This window comes from Oncorhynchus gorbuscha, linkage group LG05 (genome assembly GCF_021184085.1).
Source record: "Oncorhynchus gorbuscha isolate QuinsamMale2020 ecotype Even-year linkage group LG05, OgorEven_v1.0, whole genome shotgun sequence".
In the NCBI taxonomy this organism is placed as follows: Eukaryota; Metazoa; Chordata; class Actinopteri; order Salmoniformes; family Salmonidae; genus Oncorhynchus; species Oncorhynchus gorbuscha.
Genome location: NC_060177.1, coordinates 16,703,285 through 16,723,410, shown reverse-complemented (window position 1 = coordinate 16,723,410; position 20,126 = coordinate 16,703,285). Strand labels below are relative to the sequence as shown.

Sequence of the window (20,126 nt, the reverse complement as noted above, 5' to 3'; positions counted from 1 at the left end):
TTTCATCTTCGTAAGCATCCATCTTCTCCACAGGGAGACAAGGCAAGGCCATGGGAAAGCCAGTTGTCCATATCACTATCAAGTTCAGGCTAAATCATTCCCATACCCTTCCCAAGTTTACCACATTTCGTTGTTGATTTATGTCCAATGGCAGCACTACATTACAGCATGCAATAAAATGGTAATAACATGGTAATAGTATGGTAACAAGGTATTTATGTTGTAGTTCAACAAAGTGCCATCATTTGGATAGAAATGATCATGACTTCACATACAACAAAAAAGACATCATTTGGTTTAAGTTAGCTACAAAACCACTTTATTTAAAAAGCAGATTATATAATCTACAGTTAAATGATACGTCCAGATTTTTAATACATTAAATAACTTTCGACTTTTTCATGTTTAGATAAATAAATCTAGTTTCCTTTTTTATGAACCATCTAGGTAATCAAACACTTATACAAAAGCAATACAAAAGTGATGTGACAGGTGTCATATGTGCTTATTGAAAACTACTGATAGGAGAGAGAGAGAGAAGTCTTCACTTTCAGAGTGATTTATGACAGAGGATGGAAGGAAAACTCGCCTCTTTATGCACAGGTCTGGGGAAACTAGCTGTGTGCTATGCAATAGAAATGGAACTGAAGTAGTATTTTTTAAAAGAGGTGTATTAAGACATCGTTAAAGGGGATCAACTCTTGTCAAGTTTAAACATTTTCTGCTTTAATGAAAAATGATTTGAGATTTATGAGTGGGTCTTATTGTACTATTCAAACTACAGTTCTGAAAATGCCATTGCCTCATTCTTCAAGTGTATTACACATTCCTTGACTAGGAGTCTCATCATACTATGCTGAGATTCAGTTTATCTACCATCAAAGGGAATTTCCCAGCAAAAACATGTACTCCAGGGATACTAGCCTTTTCACTTCTGTAAATGTACAACTGGGAGCAGAGCAAATATTAAACAACAGTTTGCCAAACATACACTAATAATTACATTCCAAAGAATCTCATCGAGGGATACATCAGAAAGCACATGATGCCTGTGTCGGCCACTCCTCTCCGTAATCTCTACGTCAGCCTCCTTGTCTGTTAGATTCAGTAGTATGAGACGACAGTTCCTCTGACTAGGCTACTGTGAGCAGGTACTGGGTAGGCCTGAGTCAGAGCCTTAACCCATCCTTTCTGTTGGGGAGGGATTGAGAGAGCATGGGTCGTTTTGTGGAGCTGGATGGCTGTTGTCCTGCTCACTCAACAAGGTACATGCACCATGGCACTGCCACTGGTGCACACACACACACACACACACGCACACACGCACACACACACACTGGGTATACCAAACATTAAGAACACCTCCTTAATATTGAGTTACACCCCCGTTTGCACTCAGAACAGCCTCAATTCATCAGACATGGACTCTACAAGGTGTCAAAAGTGTTCCACATGGATGCAGGTCCATGTTGGCTCCAATGCTTCCCACAGTTGTGCCAAGTTGGTTGTATGTTTTTTGGGTGGTAGACCATTCTTGATACACACGGGAAACTGTTCAGCATGAAAAACCCAGCACCATTGAAGTTTGTGACACAAACTGGTGTGCCTGACACCTACTACCATACCCTGTTCAAAGGCACTTAAAAATATTTAGTCTTGCCAATTCACCCTCTGAATGGCTCACATACACAATCCATGTCTCAATTGTCTCAAGGCTTAAAAATCAGGTTTAACCTGTCTTCAACGACACTGATTGAAGTGGATTTAACAAGTGACATCACCTGGATTCACCTGGTCAGTCTATGCCATGGAAAGAGCAGTTCTTAATGTTTAGTACACTCAGCGTCTATAGACCAACAAACTAACACACACACACACAGATGCACACACACACAGATGCACACACACACACACAGATGCACACACACACACACAGATGCACACACACACAGACACACACACAGATGCACACACACACACACACACACACACACACACACACACACACACACACACACACACACACACACACACACACACACACACACACACACACACACACACACACACACACACACACACACACACACACACACACACACACACACACACACACACACACACACACACACACACACACACACACACAACGGCACAACCAGCGAGGGAAAACACTGGGGATGGATTCCCCAGAGACATGGGTTGGACCAGCAACTCCCACAACCAACCAGACAATCAGATCAACCAGTAGGTATGACACAGTAATGTATGCATGAGGAGGATATGTGGGGACTCTCGATGGTCAGACACTCACTTACTCAGTGCTACCATATGGGTCAAATAACCAGTGTGTGGAACTGTACATGTTAACAGGTCTGTGGATGGCATGACCAACGACAACACAGAGGCCTCTAGGACATGTGTCCTTGAGGAGAAATTAAACAACGGACCAATACCCTTCAGAGGACCGTTAAGACGGCGACAGCTCGTTTGGCCTCCGATTTCATTTGATAATAATAACGCAGCAAGAAAATACACTACACTTCTAGAATCTTATGTGGAAAATGTCTGCAAAATATATAGGCAATCTACGTGCTTCTAACTTTTTATCTTGTTATATAATCGTTGAGACACTGCTTGTGAATCTCTCGAGGTCACGTCTTCTAAGACTGCTAAGTGGAATGAGTGCCAGCCCAGGCTAGCGCTGTGGCTACTGACAGCGCATGTCATGCCACGAACATCCACTATGCCAAGGAGCACTGGAGCATGAGTCACAGAGTCACATGAAGGGATGGTATAGGAGAGTGTGTCACAGAGTCACATGAAGGGATGGTACAGGAGAGTGTGTCACAGAGTCACATGAAGGGATGGTACAGGAGGGTGTGTCACAGAGTCACATGAAGGGATGGTACAGGAGACTGTGTCACATGAAGGGATGGTATAGGAGACTGTGTCACAGAGTCACATGAAGGGATGGTACAGGAGACTGTGTCACATGAAGGGATGGTACAGGAGACTGTGTCACAGAGTCACATGAAGGGATGGTACAGGAGACTGTGTCACATGAAGGGATGGTATAGGAGACTGTGTCACAGAGTCACATGAAGGGATGGTACAGGAGGGTGTGTCACATGAAGGGATGGTATAGGAGAGTGTGTCACAGAGTCACATGAAGGGATGGTATAGGAGACTGTGTCACATGAAGGGATGGTATAGGAGACTGTGTCACATGAAGGGATGGTATAGGAGAGTGTGTCACAGAGTAACATGAAGGGATGGTACAGGAGACTGTGTCACATGAAGGGATGGTATAGGAGACTGTGTCACAGAGTCACATGAAGGGATGGTACAGGAGACTGTGTCACATGAAGGGATGGTACAGGAGACTGTGTCACAGAGTCACATGAAGGGATGGTACAGGAGACTGTGTCACATGAAGGGATGGTATAGGAGAGTGTGTCACAGAGTCACATGAAGGGATGGTATAGGAGACTGTGTCACAGAGTCACATGAAGGGATGGTATAGGAGACTGTGTCACAGAGTCACATGAAGGGATGGTACAGGAGGGTGTGTCACAGAGTCACATGAAGGGATGGTACAGGAGGGTGTGTCACAGAGTCACATGAAGGGATGGTACAGGAGGGTGTGTCACAGAGTCACATGAAGGGATGGTACAGGAGACTGTGTCACATGAAGGGATGGTATAGGAGACTGTGTCACAGAGTCACATGAAGGGATGGTATAGGAGAGTGTGTCACAGAGTCACATGAAGGGATGGTACAGGAGAGTGTGTCACAGAGTCACATGAAGGGATGGTACAGGAGGGTGTCACAGAGTCACATGAAGGGATGGTACAGGAGACTGTGTCACATGAAGGGATGGTATAGGAGACTGTGTCACATGAAGGGATGGTACAGGAGGGTGTGTCACATGAAGGGATGGTACAGGAGACTGTGTCACATGAAGGGATGGTATAGGAGACTGTGTCACATGAAGGGATGGTATAGGAGACTGTGTCACAGAGTCACATGAAGGGATGGTACAGGAGAGTGTGTCACATGAAGGGATGGTATAGGAGACTGTGTCACAGAGTCACATGAAGGGATGGTACAGGAGACTGTGTCACAGAGTCACATGAAGGGATGGTACAGGAGAGTGTGTCACATGAAGGGATGGTACAGGAGGGTGTGTCACATGAAGGGATGGTATAAGAGACTGTGTCACATGAAGGGGTGGTACAGGAGGGTGTGTCACATGAAGGGATGGTATAGGAGGGTGTGTCACATGAAGGGATGGTACAGGAGACTGTGTCACATGAAGGGATGGTACAGGAGGGTGTGTCACATGAAGGGATGGTATAGGAGACTGTGTCACATGAAGGGATGGTACAGGAGGGTGTGTCACAGAGTCACATGAAGGGATGGTACAGGAGACTGTGTCACAGAGTCACATGAAGGGATGGTATAGGAGACTGTGTCACATGAAGGGATGGTACAGGAGAGTGTGTCACAGAGTCACATGAAGGGATGGTACAGGAGTGTGTCATAGAGTCACATGAAGGGATGGTACAGGAGACTGTGTCACAGAGTCACATGAAGGGATGGTACAGGAGACTGTGTCACATGAAGGAATGGTATAGGAGACTGTGTCACATGAAGGGATGGTATAGGAGACTGTGTCACATGAAGGGATGGTATAGGAGACTGTGTCACATGAAGGGATGGTACAGGAGACTGTGTCACAGAGTCACATGAAGGGATGGTATAGGAGACTGTGTCACAGAGTCACATGAAGGGATGGTATAGGAGACTGTGTCACAGAGTCACACGAAGGCAATCTGTTGCTGGTAGACTCGGTACCCTTGCATAGCCAAAAGGAGCCGTAGAAAGCTGGACTGTGGCACTGTCACCATTCGGTGAGGTTTCTCAGTGGAAGGCCACTCTGAAGGCACAGCATGTCCAACCCTCTAACCCTGCCAGACAGTGCTGGAATGTTATGTAGCGGCCTGTTTCATGGCCTCCCAGCCTCCTGGCAGAGACGCTGTCCAGCTCTCTCTCTCTCTCTGACAGAGGAGCAGTAAATGCATCATGGCATTGGGCTTCAGCTCGAAGGAATGAAGAAAACAGAAAGGGAGGAAAAAAGAGAGCGATGGAGATAGAGAGCGAGTGGCCCCTCCGTCCATCCATGCCAGTCCCCTCTGTGATGAATGTGCAGGGGTCACGGTGCTGACATCGGCCAGGGCCTCTGGGTGGGCTGGGGCCTCGGCCTGCTTCACTGTTTACAGACCAAAAGGAGAAAGGAGGGAGAAAAAAACGGATTTGTCTTGTCCATGACTTGTCCATGGCCCTGTATCTATCTCCTCTCCCCAGGGCACGGCCGGCAAGTAGAGAGCGAAGTCTCCCAGGGTCTCTCTGTTCTGTTCTGTCATGCAAGAAGAGGTTCTGAAGTTGCCGGGATTCCGTGGGCGGGGGATTCCTTCTTCTTTCTGCTATGTTGTCTCAGGTCACCTGGGAGGCGGGTCAGCGGTGGGTTGGGCTTGGCTGGAGTTGGTTCCTCGCTGACCCTGCCCTCTCACAGCTCAGTGACGTGTAGTGGGTAGCTGGGTGGCTGGTGGCCGGGCACTGGGACCTTGAGCCTGCGGATGTGGCAGCCGTGACAGAGCAGGTGGCAATCCAGGGGGTAACAGCGGTGACCCTCCTCGTCGTTTAGCTGGAGGCCACAGTCCTAGAACACAGAGGGAGAGAGATAGACTCAGTGAACTGCAGTAGCTGGAAATTTGTGAAGGAAAATATTAAATACACCCATCTAATGCATTTGAGCAGGTGCTGGATATCAAAACTATCCATATTTCATATTTCTACCTTTTATACCCTTCGACTGATATGAAAGATGGGTATTCCTGTCAAGTTTACATGGAGTGGCAGGTAGCCTAGTGGTTAGAGCATTGGGCCAGGAACCGAAAGTTTGCTAGATCAAATCCCTGAGCTGACACGGTACAAATCTGTTGTTTTGCCCCTGAACAAGGCAGTTAACTTCTTAACTGACTTGCCTAGTTAAATAAATCATAATTACATACGGGGCTCTTAACCATTTCTTAAATATGTGATGAATTTTCCATCCCCTGCCGACCTGGACTTTAGACCCCTGTAATGACTATCAACCCCACAGAGGCTGCTGAATGATTACCTATTGTCTACATAATACCTTTAACACTCACCTAGACGGGATACGAGCTATTCCCTGGAATGTGTGATAATGAAATGAGTCAACCAGCTTTTGCCATTAAACATGGAATTATTGATCAAACTCACACACACTTTATTTGAGCCCTGGTTACAATGACTCACACTTGACACAGCTATCATTAAACTGCCGTGTTAATGAATGCACTGTCAGGAATTCAATTTGGCTGACTTCACTAATGACTTTGATTACACTGAGGTTTGTAGGTCACGTGGGATGATTTCCTGTACATGTGTCTGAGTGAGTAAGTGGTCTGAGCGGTCTCTCAGAGTGCTGAGGTTCCAGGGTAGTCAAACAACAACCCCTGGTCTGATGTCCAGCTGAGTCCAGCGCTATCAGCCTACCCTCTCCTCTCCCACCTCCCACAGCTCAACTCTGGAATGTTCCTGGACAATGAGTCACCACATTGGTTTCCCCCTCACTGAGATTCAGTTTGTGTGTGTAGCGCGCACACCCATACAGCCATAGCATTTACACTAAAACGGACAGACATTTAAAGATCATAGCCAATGTGCTGGCTACGTTCAACACATAAATAAGACAAGACACACAAACAGGGTGGTAATGACATTGTCTCACCTCACAGTGATAGCACTCCACATGGTAGTCCTTGTCCATGGACACCACCCGGATGGTCTCCTCAGAGCCCTGTCAGGAAACACACACAGTCAGTCAGACCCCCCCGTCTCCACTGGCACCAACAACCAGAACTGGATATTAAGAGAGTTGGGTCAGAACGGACGCCATGGGTTTTTAGAACAGACACCATGTTAGTGCCTTTATTCTCAAAATTTGGGAGATGTAACCATATGAGATCGCCTCTGACAATTCCCTATGAAATGACCCGCTGTAAACAAGCAAAACAGAGCAGCGAATTTAACAGACATTTTTATTGATTAGCATTGGGGATAGGGTGTATCCACGTAGGCACTGGGTCGTGGTGTCAATTACCGTAATTTCTGGACTATAAGCCGCTACTTTATTCCCACACTTTGAACCTCGCGGTTTATACAATGACGCGGCTAATTTATGGATTTTTCCCGCTTTCGCAAGATTCATGCCGCCGGCAAAAAACTGAGCACCGTCACATAATGTGACGTAAATCGAGCGCGCTCAAACTTCCCATCATTCTGATTACGCTAGTCATTTTGTCACCCTCATCATGGCAAAGACACGGAGAAATGCATATGATGCAGCTTTCAAGTTGAAGGCGATAAATCTGGCTGTTGGAAAAGGAAATAGAGCTGCTGCATGGGAGCTTGGCCTTAATGAGTCGATGATAAGATGTTGGAAACAGCAGCGTGAGGAACTGACTCAGTGCAAAAAGACAACAAACCTTTCAGAGGGAAGAAAAGCAGATGGCCCAAAGTATTTGCAGCCACTCGACATCAGTGTAAATCGTGCATTTACGATGGCGCTCCGTGTTCAGTGGGAGGCTTGGATGACAAGTGGGGAGAAATCCTTCACTAAAACGGGCTGCATGCGAAGAGCAACTTATGGTCAAGTCTGCCAGTGGGTCCTGACAGCGTGGAGCATTGTCAAAAAATCCACTATCATCAACGGGTTTTGAAAGGCTGGACTGCTGCGTGTTGAAGGGGCAGCATGAGCTCAGTGGGGTATTTGCCTCCGGATGAAAGTGACGAGAGCGACAATGAAAACGATCCAACATCGGATGAAGCAATTCTGAGGCTATTCAACTCCGACACCGAAGGAGATGACTTCAGTGATTTCAGTGCACAGGAGGAGGCTTGGTAGGCTACTGTTTTAATTTTTGTTACAAGCCGTGTTTGGTTAAAGCCTATTTATTTTTGTTACAAGCCGTGTTTGGTTAAAGCCTATTTATTTTTGTTACAATCCGTGTTTGGTTAAAGCCTATTTATTTTTGTTACAAGCCGTGTTTGGTTAAAGCCTATTTATTTTTGTTACAAGCCGTGTTTGGTTAAAGCCTATTTATTTTTGTTACAAGCCGTGTTTGGTTAAAGCCTATTTATTTTTGTTACAAGCCGTGTTTGGTTAAAGCCTATTTATTTTTGTTACAAGCCGTGTTTCATTAAAGCCTATTTATTTTTGTTACAAGCCGTGTTTGGTTAAAGCCTATTTATTTTTGTTACAAGCCGTGTTTGGTTAAAGCCTATTTATTTTTGTTACAAGCCGTGTTTGGTTAAAGCCTATTTATTTTTGTTACAAGCCGTGTTTGGTTAAAGCCTATTTATTTTTGTTACAAGCCGTGTTTGGTTAAAGCCTATTTATTTTTGTTACAAGCCGTGTTTGGTTAAAGCCTATTTATTTTTGTTACAAGCCGTGTTTGGTTAAAGCCTATTTATTTTTGTTACAAGCCGTGTTTGGTTAAAGCCTATTTATTTGTGTTACAAGCCGTGTTTGGTTAAAGCCTATTTATTTTTGTTACAAGCCGTGTTTCGTTAAAGCCTATTTATTTTTGTTACAAGCCGTGTTTCGTTAAAGCCTATTTATTTTTGTTACAAGCCGTGTTTCGTTTAAAGGGTGTGTAAAGTTCATTTGTTTCAATGTACCGGTAGGCACCTGCAGCTTATAGACATGTGCGGCTTATTTATGTACAAAATACATATTTTTTAATAATTCAGTGGGTGCGGTTTATATTCAGGTGCGCTTAATAGTCCAGCAATTACGGTAATTGCTCATTTGCTTTCACTGGATATCTTCATAGGTTTTGAAAACTATCAGAAATAAACAGCACAGCTCGGAAGCATCAATTATCACTTAGCAACTGCTATGGAGGAGAAAATGGCAATCTCGGAATGTTCAGACAAAAACGCATTGGCCCAACCTTCGACAGTATATACTATATATGACTCTGACAAACTCTAGTGCCAGGAGCTGAGAAGATACAAGCAGTCATTGGCACATCATTACCTGAGCAGGGAGGATGGGCTGGTTGCATGATGCACATTTTGGGGCAAAGACCCTGTGGGGGATACAGAATAGCAGCCAAGACTTGGTACATGCTGTATAATTTATATCAGTTTCAGCACAAACCAGGATTTAAAGAGTACATGTCCTTACGTGTGGTAGTCTTTAACACAGTAGATGTTGTTCTCCACGTCCACAGTGAAAGGTACTCCATCCAGACCCTCTGTGCAGACCACACAGCGGAAGCAGCCAGGGTGGTAGGACTTGCCCAGTGCCTGCAGGATCTACACACACACACACACACACACACACACACACACACACACACACACACACACACACACACACACACACACACACACACACACACACACACACACACACACACACACACACACACACACACACACACACACACACACACACACACACATAGATAGATAACAGTAAGGCTAGAGATTGAGGCCTCAGTAGGAGTCAATCACACCAGCCCGTTGGCATTCAGATACAGAAACAAACCTAAACTAGGAGGTATGATGCCACATGTCGAGCAGAGATACAGTACTGCTAAAGAGAGATCCCAGAGAGGGACAGGCATACTGTCCTGCTGATTGTCTCCTATCACTATCTAGCAGGCCCTCCTACAGTATTAGGTTATTTCTTACCATTTCCATGATGAGGTGACCACATACAAAGCACTTCTCTGCCGTCTGCTGAAAGCCAGAGTACTGTGGGAAATTAAAAAAAAGAGACTTATCACTGGGTTGGTTAATATTCTAACATGTAGCAATGGAAAATGATACATTTTGACTGTTAACTGTGTATGGTTGAGACTTGGGAGTGTAGCATTACAAAAAAGAGGATGGCTAAATTTGACACCTGTAAGTGTTTGAGACAGAGTTGGGGTTAATTCCACAAATTACATTCCAATTTAAATCCTCCCTGTAAATTCCATTTAATTCAGTTTTAATTGTATGTCAGTTTTTGAATTCAGAGATAATTCAATTCCTCTCAATTCCAATGTTTTTTAAATTTTTATTTCACCTTTATTTAACCAGGTAGGTTAGTTGAGAACAAGTTCTCATTTGCAACTGCGACCTGGCCAAGATAAAGCACAGCAGTGTGAACAGACAACACAGAGTTACACATGGAGTAAACAATTAACAAGTCAATAACACAATAGGAACAAAAAAAAGTGGAGTCTATATACATTGTGTGCAAAAGGCATGAGGTAGGCGAATAATTACAATTTTGCAGATTAACACTGGAGTGATAAATGATCAGATGGTCATGTACAGGTAGAGATATTGGTGTGCAAAAGAGCAGAAAAGTAAATAAATAAAAACAGTATGGGGATGAGGTAGGTAAAAATGGGTGGGCTATTTGCAGATAGACTATGTACAGCTGCAGCAATCGGTTAGCTGCTCAGATAGCAGATGTTTGAAGTTGGTGAGGGAGATAAAAGTCTCCAACTTCAGCGATTTTTGCAATTCGTTCCAGTCACAGGCAGCAGAGAACTGGAACGAAAGGCGTCCAAATGAGGTGTTGGCTTTAGGGATGATCAGTGAGATACACCTGCTGGAGCGCGTGCTACGGATGGGTGTTGCCATCGTGACCAGTGAACTGAGATAAGGCGGAGCTTTACCTAGCATGGACTTGTAGATGACCTGGAGCCAGTGGGTCTGACGACGAATATGTAGCGAGGGCCAGCCGACTAGAGCGTACAAGTCTGAACAGTTGCATATAATAATATAATAATATATGCCATTTAGCAGACGCTTTTATCCAAAGCATATCGCGGGGACTGTTCGATGCTATTTAAAAAAAATATATTTTTAAACCTTTATTTAACCAGGCAAGTCAGTTAAGAACACATTCTTATTTTCAATGACAGGCTGGGAACAGTGGGTTAACTGCCTGTTCAGGGGCAGAACGACAGATTTGTACCTTGTCAGCTCGGGGGTTTGAACTCACAACCTTCCGGTTACTAGCCCAACGCTCTAACCACTAGGCTACGCTGCAGCCCCTATTGCAGCCCGCCGATGTTTTTGTGCTGGTCGAGGGCAGTCAGGTCTGGAGTGAACCAAGGGCTATATCTGTTCTTAGTTCTGCATTTTTTGAACGGAGCATGCTTATCTAAAATGGTGAGGAAGTTACTTTTAAAGAATGACCAGGCATCCTCAACTGACGGGATGAGGTCAATGTCCTTCCAGGATACCCAGGCCAGGTCGATTAGAAAGGCCTGCTCACAGAAGTGTTTTAGGGTGCGTTTGACAGTGATGAGGGGTGGTCGTTTGACTGCGGCTCCATAGCGGATACCGGCAATGAGGCAGTGATCGCTGAGATCCTGGTTGAAGACAGCGGAGGTGTATTTGGAGGGCCAGTTGGTCAGGATGACGTCTATGAGGGTGCCCTTGTTTACAGATTTAGGGTTGTACCTGGTGGGTTCCTTGATGATTTGTGTGAGATTGAGGGCATCTAGCTTAGATTGTAGGACTGCCGGGGTGTTAAGAATATACCAGTTTAGGTCACCTAAATGTAAGGTCAATTCCAATAATTCAATTCCCAATTCAATATTTTCCTGAAAAATTCCACAAATTCTAATAGAGGCTGATCATGTCATTGTTCAAACAGCTTACTTATCTATACGGGAAATATAGAAATACAAGTTTAAATGATTTTAAACAAATTCTGCAGTCCATTTTTGATACTAAGTGCATTAATTCCAGTAACTGGGAAATATACAAATATTAAATTCCATTTCAATTCTAACAGTCCAAATAATCTAATTCCAAGTAAATTCCAATTCAATTTGAATTCAACATAAATTCTCCACTTCATAAGTGAATTCAAGAATTTAATTGGAATTGACCCCAACCCTGGTTTGAGAACTCCTAACACTATGACCTAAATGTAAATGTAGGGACCCAGAGTACAGCCTAAATGACACCATCTATAGGGGGTGCTGCTGGTCTCTTTATATTGATGTGAAAGGAGTTGGTCCTTTTCCCTTTGTCTCCTCTCTTGGTTGAGATGTATATAAGAGACCAGTGGCTGTAGCGATACCTGTCCTAAACCAAACCCATCAGAGCACTCTACTAACAGAAGGAGTACAGCACACATCCAGTCCTCAGCTCTCTACTATTGGTGGTCTCCAAAAGTCTGCACCACAGTCACACAAACACAAGGAGATGTACCCGAACTCCAGGTAAGACATGTGTAACTTGAACATAAGATATCACACTGAAGTCAATGAGGGATTTAAATGTGAGTTATACATGCATTACCATCGTTATGTTTGTCCCATAGTGACCATCTGCAAAGTGCATGACCTTGAGGTCATGGCCTGATGAGAGGAGGGGGAGGGTAATGGTGGGACAGAGGCAGCAGGTGGAGATGGGGTGGTGAGGGATGCATGGGGAGGGGGACTCCAGGCCTCCCCTTTAACCCCCCCCCAGACAGACCATCTGCCCCGATGACAGGGCAGAGCTGGTGGTCAATACTCTGAGGAAGCTAGGGACTTTGTCAAGGGAGACACTCAAGTGTTTTAGTACTATATCTCTTGACACATTGATGAAAATAATCATGGCCTCTAAACCTTCAAGCTGCATACTGGACACTATTCCAACTAAACTACAGAAAGAGCTGCTTCCTGTGCTTGGCCCTCCTATGTTGAACATAATAAACCTCTCTCTATCCACTGGACGTGTACCAAACTCACTAAAAGTGGCAGTAATAAAGCCTCTCTTGAAAAAGCCAAACCTTGATCACAAAAATATAAAAAAACAGCCTATATCGAATCTCCCATTCCTCTCAAAATTTTTAGAAAAAGCTGTTGCGCACCAATTCACTGCCTTCCTGAAGATAAAAAATGTATATGAAATACTTCAGTCTGGTTTTAGACCCCATTATAGCACTGAGACTGCACCTGTGAAGGTGGTAAATTACCTTTTAATGTCATCAGACCGAGGCTCTGCATCTGTCCTCATGCTCCTAGACCTTAGTGTTGCTTTTGATACCATCGATCACCACATTCTTTTGGAGTGATTGGAAACCCAAATTGGTCTACACGGATAAGTTCTGGCCTGGTTTAGATCTTATCTGTCGGAAAGATATCAGTTTGTCTCTGTGGATGGTTTGTTGTCTGACAAATCAACTGTAAATTTCGGTGTTCCCTAAGGTTCTGTTTTAGGACCACCATTGTTTTCACTATATACTTTACCTCTGTATGTCATTCGGAAACATAATGTTAACTTTCACTGTTATGCGGATGACAAACAGCTGTACATTAAGATGAAACATGGTGAAGCCCCAAAATTGCCCTCCTTGGAAGACTGTTTCAGACATAAGAAGGTGGATGGCTGCACATTTTCTAATTTTAAACTCGAACAAAACAGAGATGATTGTTCTAGGTTCCAAGAAACAAAAAGATCTTCTGTTGAATCTGACAATTCATCTGGATGGTTGTACAGTTGTCTCAAATAAAACTGTGAAGGACATCGGCGTTACTCTGGACCCTGATCTCTCTTTTGACGAACATATCAAGACTGTTTCAAGGACAGTTTTTTTCCATCTACGTAAAATTGCAAAAATCTGAAACTTTCTGTCTAAAAATTATGCAGAAAAATGAATACATGCTTTTGTCACTTCTAGGTTAGACAACTGCAATGCTCTTCTTTCCGGCTACCCGGATAAAACACTAAATAAACTTCATTTAGTACTAAACATGGCTGCTAGAATCTTGACTAGAACCAAAAAAATATATCCTATTAATGCTCGGGCTGATTTCAAGGTTTTACTGCTAACCTACAAAGCATTACATGGGCTTGCTCCTGCCTATTTTTCCGATTTGGTCCTGCCGTACATACCTACACGTACACTACGTTCACAAGACGCAGGACTCCTTAATGTCCCTAGAATTTCTAAGCAAACAGCTGGAGGCAGGGCTTTCTCCTATAGAGCTTCAATTTTATGGAATGGTCTGCCTACCCATGTGAGAGACGCAGACTCGGTCTCAACCTTTAAGTCTTTAGTGAAGACTCATCTCTTCAGTAGGTCCTATGATTGAGTGTAGTCTGGTCCAGGAGGTGAACGGAAAGGCACTGGAGCAAGAACCGCCCTTGCTGTCTCTGCTTGGCCAGTTCCCCTCTCTCCACTGGGATTCTCTGCCTCTAACCCTATTACAGGGGCTGAGTCACTGTCTTACCGGTGCTCTTCCATGCCATCCCTAGGAGGGGTGCGTCACTTGAGTGGGTCAGGGTGTTGTACCCCCCCCCCCACCCTTGGGTTGTACCGTGGCGGAGACCTTTGTGGGCTATATTCGGCCTTGTCTCAGGATGGTAAGTTGGTGGTTGAAGACATCCCTCTAGTGGTGTGGGGGCTGTGCTTTGGCAAAGTGAGTGGGGTTATATCCTACCTGTTTGGCCCTGTCCGGGGGTATCGTCGGATGTGGCCACAGTGTCTCCCGACCCCTCCTGTCTCAGCCTCCAGTATTTATACTGCAGTAGTTTATGTGTCGGGGGCTAGGATCAGTCTGTTATATCTGGAGTATTTATCCTGTCTTATCCGGTGTCCTGTGTGAATTTAAGTATGCTCTCTCTAATTCTCTTTCTTTCTTTCTCTCTCGGAGGATGTGAGCCCTAGGACCATGCCTCAGGACTACCTGGCCTGATGACTCCTTGCTGTCCCCAGTCCACCTGGCCGTGCTGCTGCTCCAGTTTCAACTGTTCTGCCTGCGGCTATGGAATTCTGACCTGTTCACCAGATGTGCTACCTGTCCCAGACCTGCTGTTTTCAACTCTCTAGAGACAGCAAGAGCGGCAGATACTCTGAATGATCGGCTATGAAAAGCCAACTGACATTTACTCCTGTCCTGCTGACCTGTTGCACCCTCGACAACCACTGTAATTATTATTTTTTTGTCCCTGCTGGTCATCTATGAACATTTGAACATCTTGGCCATGTTCTGTTACCCCTCATAGCCTGGTTCCTCTCTAAGTTTGTTCCTAGGTTCTGGCCTTTCTAGGGAGTTTTTCCTAGCCACCGTGCTTCTTTTTATTTTTTAAACCTTTATTTAACCAGGCAAGTCAGTTAAAAACAAATTCTTATTTTCAATGACGGCCTAGGAACAGTGGGTTAGCTGCCTGTTCAGGGGCAGAATGGCAGATTTGTACCTTGTCAGCTCGGGGGTTTGAACTTGCAACCTTCCAGTTACTAGTCCAACAGGCTACCCTGCCGATGCTTTGCTTGCTATTTGGGGTTTTAGGCTGGGTTTCTGTACAGCACTTTGTGACATTGGCTGATGTAAGAAGGGCTTTATAAATACATTTGATTGATTGATTGTCACTGTCAAGTTCATCATAACGATGAGACCAAGGCGCAGAGTGAGATGAATACATTCTTCCTTATTAAAACAAAGGACACTAAACAAACTAACAAAATAACAAACCGACCATGACGCTATAAACACGAGTGCTGAAATGCAACTACACGTAGACAATAACCCACAAAACCAAAATGGAAAATGGCAACCTAAATAGGATCCCCAATCAGAGACAACGATAAACAGCTGCCTCTGATTGGGAACCAATTCAGGCCACCATACACCTACATTACCTAGACATACAAAGACCCCATAGATATACAAAAACCCTAGACAGGATAAAAACACACATACCCACCCTCGTCACACCCTGATCTGACAAATAATAATACATAAAACATAGATAACTAAGGTCAGGGCGTGACAGTCACATCCACCACCTGACCCCTTTAGGATCTATTCTTTACATCTACAGTATGAGGAGACCCAATACCACTCTTAGCACTCATCTTCTGAGCCAATTGAAAGTCTGTTTTAGGGGCCAATGGGCAATGTTTATGTGTAATGGAGTGATTCATTTACATTAATAATAATATAATAATAACATTAAGTCAATTGCAACCTAACAACCTAATTCAGTAGTAATAAACAATAAGTCTGTATCTTTTTGAAGACAAAAACGACTGCTATAAAACACCTGGGTCCCATTGATCATAGATTGACGGACGTCTATAAGAGATCAATACATACTAATAACTTGTGTCTGTTTCCCTTTGTGTCCAACCTGGGCAGATGGATACATCATACAGGAGGCCGTCTGAGGCCTGCAGCTGCCCACAGCCACTCCGCCTCCCTCTATAATTCTAAGTGCTGGGGAGTAATGGGATGAGAGCAGTGGGGTAATTGTGCTCCTTGGGGAAATTTGGGGGAAATTAGTGGGAATTGGAGGGGTGGTGCTTAACCTTAATTGTAGCAGTGAAAGTCTGTTTTCTCTGGAGGGTTTTGAATGTGCAACCGCTCCTCTCCCAAGTCTGTCATCGAGGGGTGAGTGTGTTTTTGAAGGACATGGAGAACTCAACCTCTGAACATATGCATAATGAACAAAACATACACATAAATGCATGTGCATAAGGAGGCATGCAGGGACAACAGATGTTGTAACTCACCAGGAAGTCCTCTTCACAGTAGACCTTGCCGTTGACGTTGTAGAAAGCTTTCCCTCTCAGCCTCCTCCCTGAAGAAGAGAAGTAAGTGTGTGAGCTGGGGTATAGAAGTGTTCCTGTATCAGACCCTGTCAAAGTGAAGACTATAAAAATGTTGCTATGTGATTTTACCCAACCCGTAGGCTATAAGTAAGTTAATACATCAAGGAAATAGTGTTTCCAGCCTTTTGAGCAATGCTGAAATGCTCCAGAGGTTCTCCTGATGATATTTGAAATACATTATCCAAAACTGCATTGCTGAGAATAAACAGTAATGGGAGTTGACTTTTTGCCTCCTACTCCCCTGACTCCTCTCTGTTCCATTAAAGCCACAACGATAACAGATGTCAACAGGAAACACCAGTGAATAAAGCAGATGATAGTAGCATAATGTTGGTTTACTCGTTTGAGGTCCACACTACTGTTGCAATACTCTGGTCATCCATTGATCCCCATGGGACTCCTACTTAGAACCAGCAAACAATCAATATAGCCCCACCATCCAGACCAGGTCCAAGCAGCTTTACAAACTCCCCTTCCTCCTCACCCCTCCTCGCCACTACCCCTGCCATTGTGTACAGCTCACACACACACCACCACAGCCCAAATACAGGAGCCTGAGCAAAGTATTTCCCCATGTCTGGTATAGGCAGGGCCATACTAACAGTCAGTCCCTCCCCAAAGTCACCATTTTGGGGCTCCATGAGCACAGTAGCAGTAAATTCCACAGGATAAAAGGGAATTCCACCTAAAAGGAAAGATCTCCTCACTGCTCACTCCCACTGGCCCTGGCCTTTGCGCCCCCTGCGATGCTTCTCTTAATGCATGCCCATTCAAATGCACTAAATGGCAGCAGCAGTCTCTTCTCTTTCTGGCAGCGCAGTGACTTCAGCCTGGCAGACAGAGCGCATGGAGCTCATAAATCTGCAGGATTAGTCAGATTTAATTGCCGTCCTGAGCTGCCATTGATTGTATGGGTGTCCTGGCTTGGGAAAGACATGTCCCCCTTTTTACACCCAAATGTATGCAATCACTGTATTTCACACACAGTGTCACATTGCTGGGAGATAGCAATACATTAACACCCACATAAATGGCTATAGCAGCCGAAGAATGCTGTTCACAGAATAGGTGAGACTTAAGACTGAAAACGAGGAACTATTAGCATTTAGAGTTGGAGGCTGGACGAGAGAGAAAAAACATATTTCCTGTTGACTACAGAGGAGGAGCTCTTTTAACTCATAGTGACTAAACTTGTAAAAAGCATTACATTCAAATCAACAACACACCAGTGAGCCAGAGCATGTTGCTGTGTGTCTGTCTGGTGACCTTTGCTCTGGCGAGTGCATCTGGAAGGTGAAACACAAAGCCCTCGGCGCTCGCTGACTGTGGTGCTCTGCTAAGGGAGCGGGCTGCCTGAGCAAACGGGGACATTCTTTCTGCCTGAGGTCACTAGTTGGTCCCATTCAACCCCCCTCCACCACCCTCCCTCCCTCGTTCCCTCATAGAGAGGGGGAGGGCTCCCTGCCTCCCTCTAGCCTTTGTCACAGGAGAGGAAAGTGCTGGGCTGGCTGCAGTGGGCTGGGGCTCAGGGCTCCTCTCCTCTTCTCCTCAGCTCACAGCCCCTGAGCACGGTGGGACATGTGGCATTTTCCATGGAGTTCAGGACCAAATGGCTCCCTGATTGGGATTTTACACTCAAGATACTGTACATAGTTTCTACAGCTCCAACATAGGTTTCCCATGACTCAGTGCTGCGTTTCATAGACATGCACATAAAGGGCCGTGCATCTTGAAATAATGGGAGCGATTCTCTCAGCAAGATAATTAACCCTTCAGAAATCATTTTAAACAATTCAACGGAAATTCCACAAATGAATCACGTAAAGCTGGCAAAAGGCTTGGACATATAAGTAGTACATTCTATAAGAATTGCAAATACATTTACAAGCAATGTTTAAAACACAACGCACTGGTCAAATAAACTGGTCAAATAAAATAATTCTCAGAGGAAAAATAAAATCCTTAGTGAGTCATACTCCAGCAATCAAAGTCTTGTGATCATGTAGTCAGAGTGGTAGATTGTGGACCAGTCATGGATGCCTGGTGGCGGTACTGTAGCACTGCTGACTGCCACTCCTGGTGCCAACCAGCCTGGCATCTGGACATGTCATTGGACCTGTGTCATCCCTCCAACCCCATTGAGACAACAACCTCACATCACAATGACCTCACGTTACAGTGATTTCATCCCTCACTGATCTTACATTCCTAAAACCACAACAGTGTGATGCAGGCTGGGTTTAGTTTGGGCTCGGCTGTGGAGCTCCAGTCCTCACTGGCCCCTCTGCTGTTTAAGTGGTATGTTACTGTGCCCTGTGAGGTGCAGAGTCCGCAAACTGACAGTGGTTACTCACTCACTGTTAAGACTCTCTCCCTCGAGATCCAGGACTAGCCACAGTAGTTCACTACACAAGGTCATTAGTTGGCCTGGCCATGATAATTCCAACATATGGTTTATAAAATCCCTATGCTACTATGTTGACTTTTAATTACCTGGCTGTTGGCCACAGGAAACTTTTTTTTAAACTATAGTTGCTAAGCCAAGACAAGAATGTGAATAATGTCCTAAATTACCATCTCTTTTAAATTCAACTGTACCCAAATCCCCATATGTTCAGTATCTACATATTCTTCCTGTAGGAGGGAAACATCAAGCATGTTGTACTTTCTCAGGTTCCACCCCACCCACTCCCCCCCTCTCCTCCGTTCTTCTCCCTCTCCTCTCCTCTCTCCTCTCAGAACAAGTGGGCCTTTATCACCTGCAGGCAGGCAGCGGGGATCTGAGGGGGAGGAGGCAGAGAGGGAGAGGCGGAGGGAGGGCCTGCCCACTACTGTGGTAAGTAAAAGAAGGATGCTGGAGGTAGTGACTCACTCAGATTGCTCGGGACTTCAGACAGGAATGTTTCGATCCCGGCAACGAGAGCATGTGCAGACCTGCTGTTGTTTCAAAATTGTTTTTAAGTAAGTCTCTCTTTAAAGAGAACAGCCAAGTTAAGACACCAACAGAGCCACAAGCACATCTCTCAAATAGAAAACCCAGAAGCTACGGAATCTCCCAGTCTCTCTAATATCATTAAGAGCTAGGATAAAACCTTGACCCACTCAGTCTCTCTTAGAAACTCCCCCACAACTAAATCACAGCGAAAGTCATGATCAAGTAGTCGAACCATCGCCAAAGGCAGCATGGGTTACACCACCAAGCTGTTGTACATCATTTAAAACCTTGGCCAGATCCCACAATTTACACTCAGATGAGGGAGTAGCATAGAAATAGAATGACTAGATTATATTTATATGGGGAGTAGCCAGGCTAACTCTACTTACTTCAGCCAGCTACAATTCCCCAGCCACAACCCCATAGCAGACAGCACAACATTGAGCTGTGTGCCCTGTGCCAGCCAGCCAG

The 20,126-nt window shown here is 44.8% G+C and overlaps 1 protein-coding gene across 2 annotated transcripts in view; it reads right to left on the bottom strand.

Moving 5' to 3' along the window:
• Nucleotides 1–2,049: 2,049 nt before the first annotated feature.
• The window catches only part of LOC124035574 (Wilms tumor protein 1-interacting protein homolog), a 39,375-nt gene continuing 21,298 nt past the window's right edge, over nucleotides 2,050–20,126 (bottom strand). The window contains exons 3-8 of one of the 2 annotated variants that reach the window (XM_046349065.1): nucleotides 16,622–16,689; nucleotides 9,799–9,861; nucleotides 9,287–9,417; nucleotides 9,137–9,188; nucleotides 6,824–6,892; nucleotides 2,050–5,725 (exon numbers count right to left, since the gene is read on the bottom strand). In XM_046349065.1, coding sequence (XP_046205021.1) covers nucleotides 5,573–5,725; nucleotides 6,824–6,892; nucleotides 9,137–9,188; nucleotides 9,287–9,417; nucleotides 9,799–9,861; nucleotides 16,622–16,689 — 536 coding nt within the window. In that variant the 3' untranslated portion in view covers nucleotides 2,050–5,572. Of the gene's footprint in view, nucleotides 5,726–6,823; nucleotides 6,893–9,136; nucleotides 9,189–9,286; nucleotides 9,418–9,798; nucleotides 9,862–10,177; nucleotides 10,232–16,621; nucleotides 16,690–20,126 lie in introns of those variants that run through there. The other variant, XM_046349066.1, reaches the window with a different exon arrangement.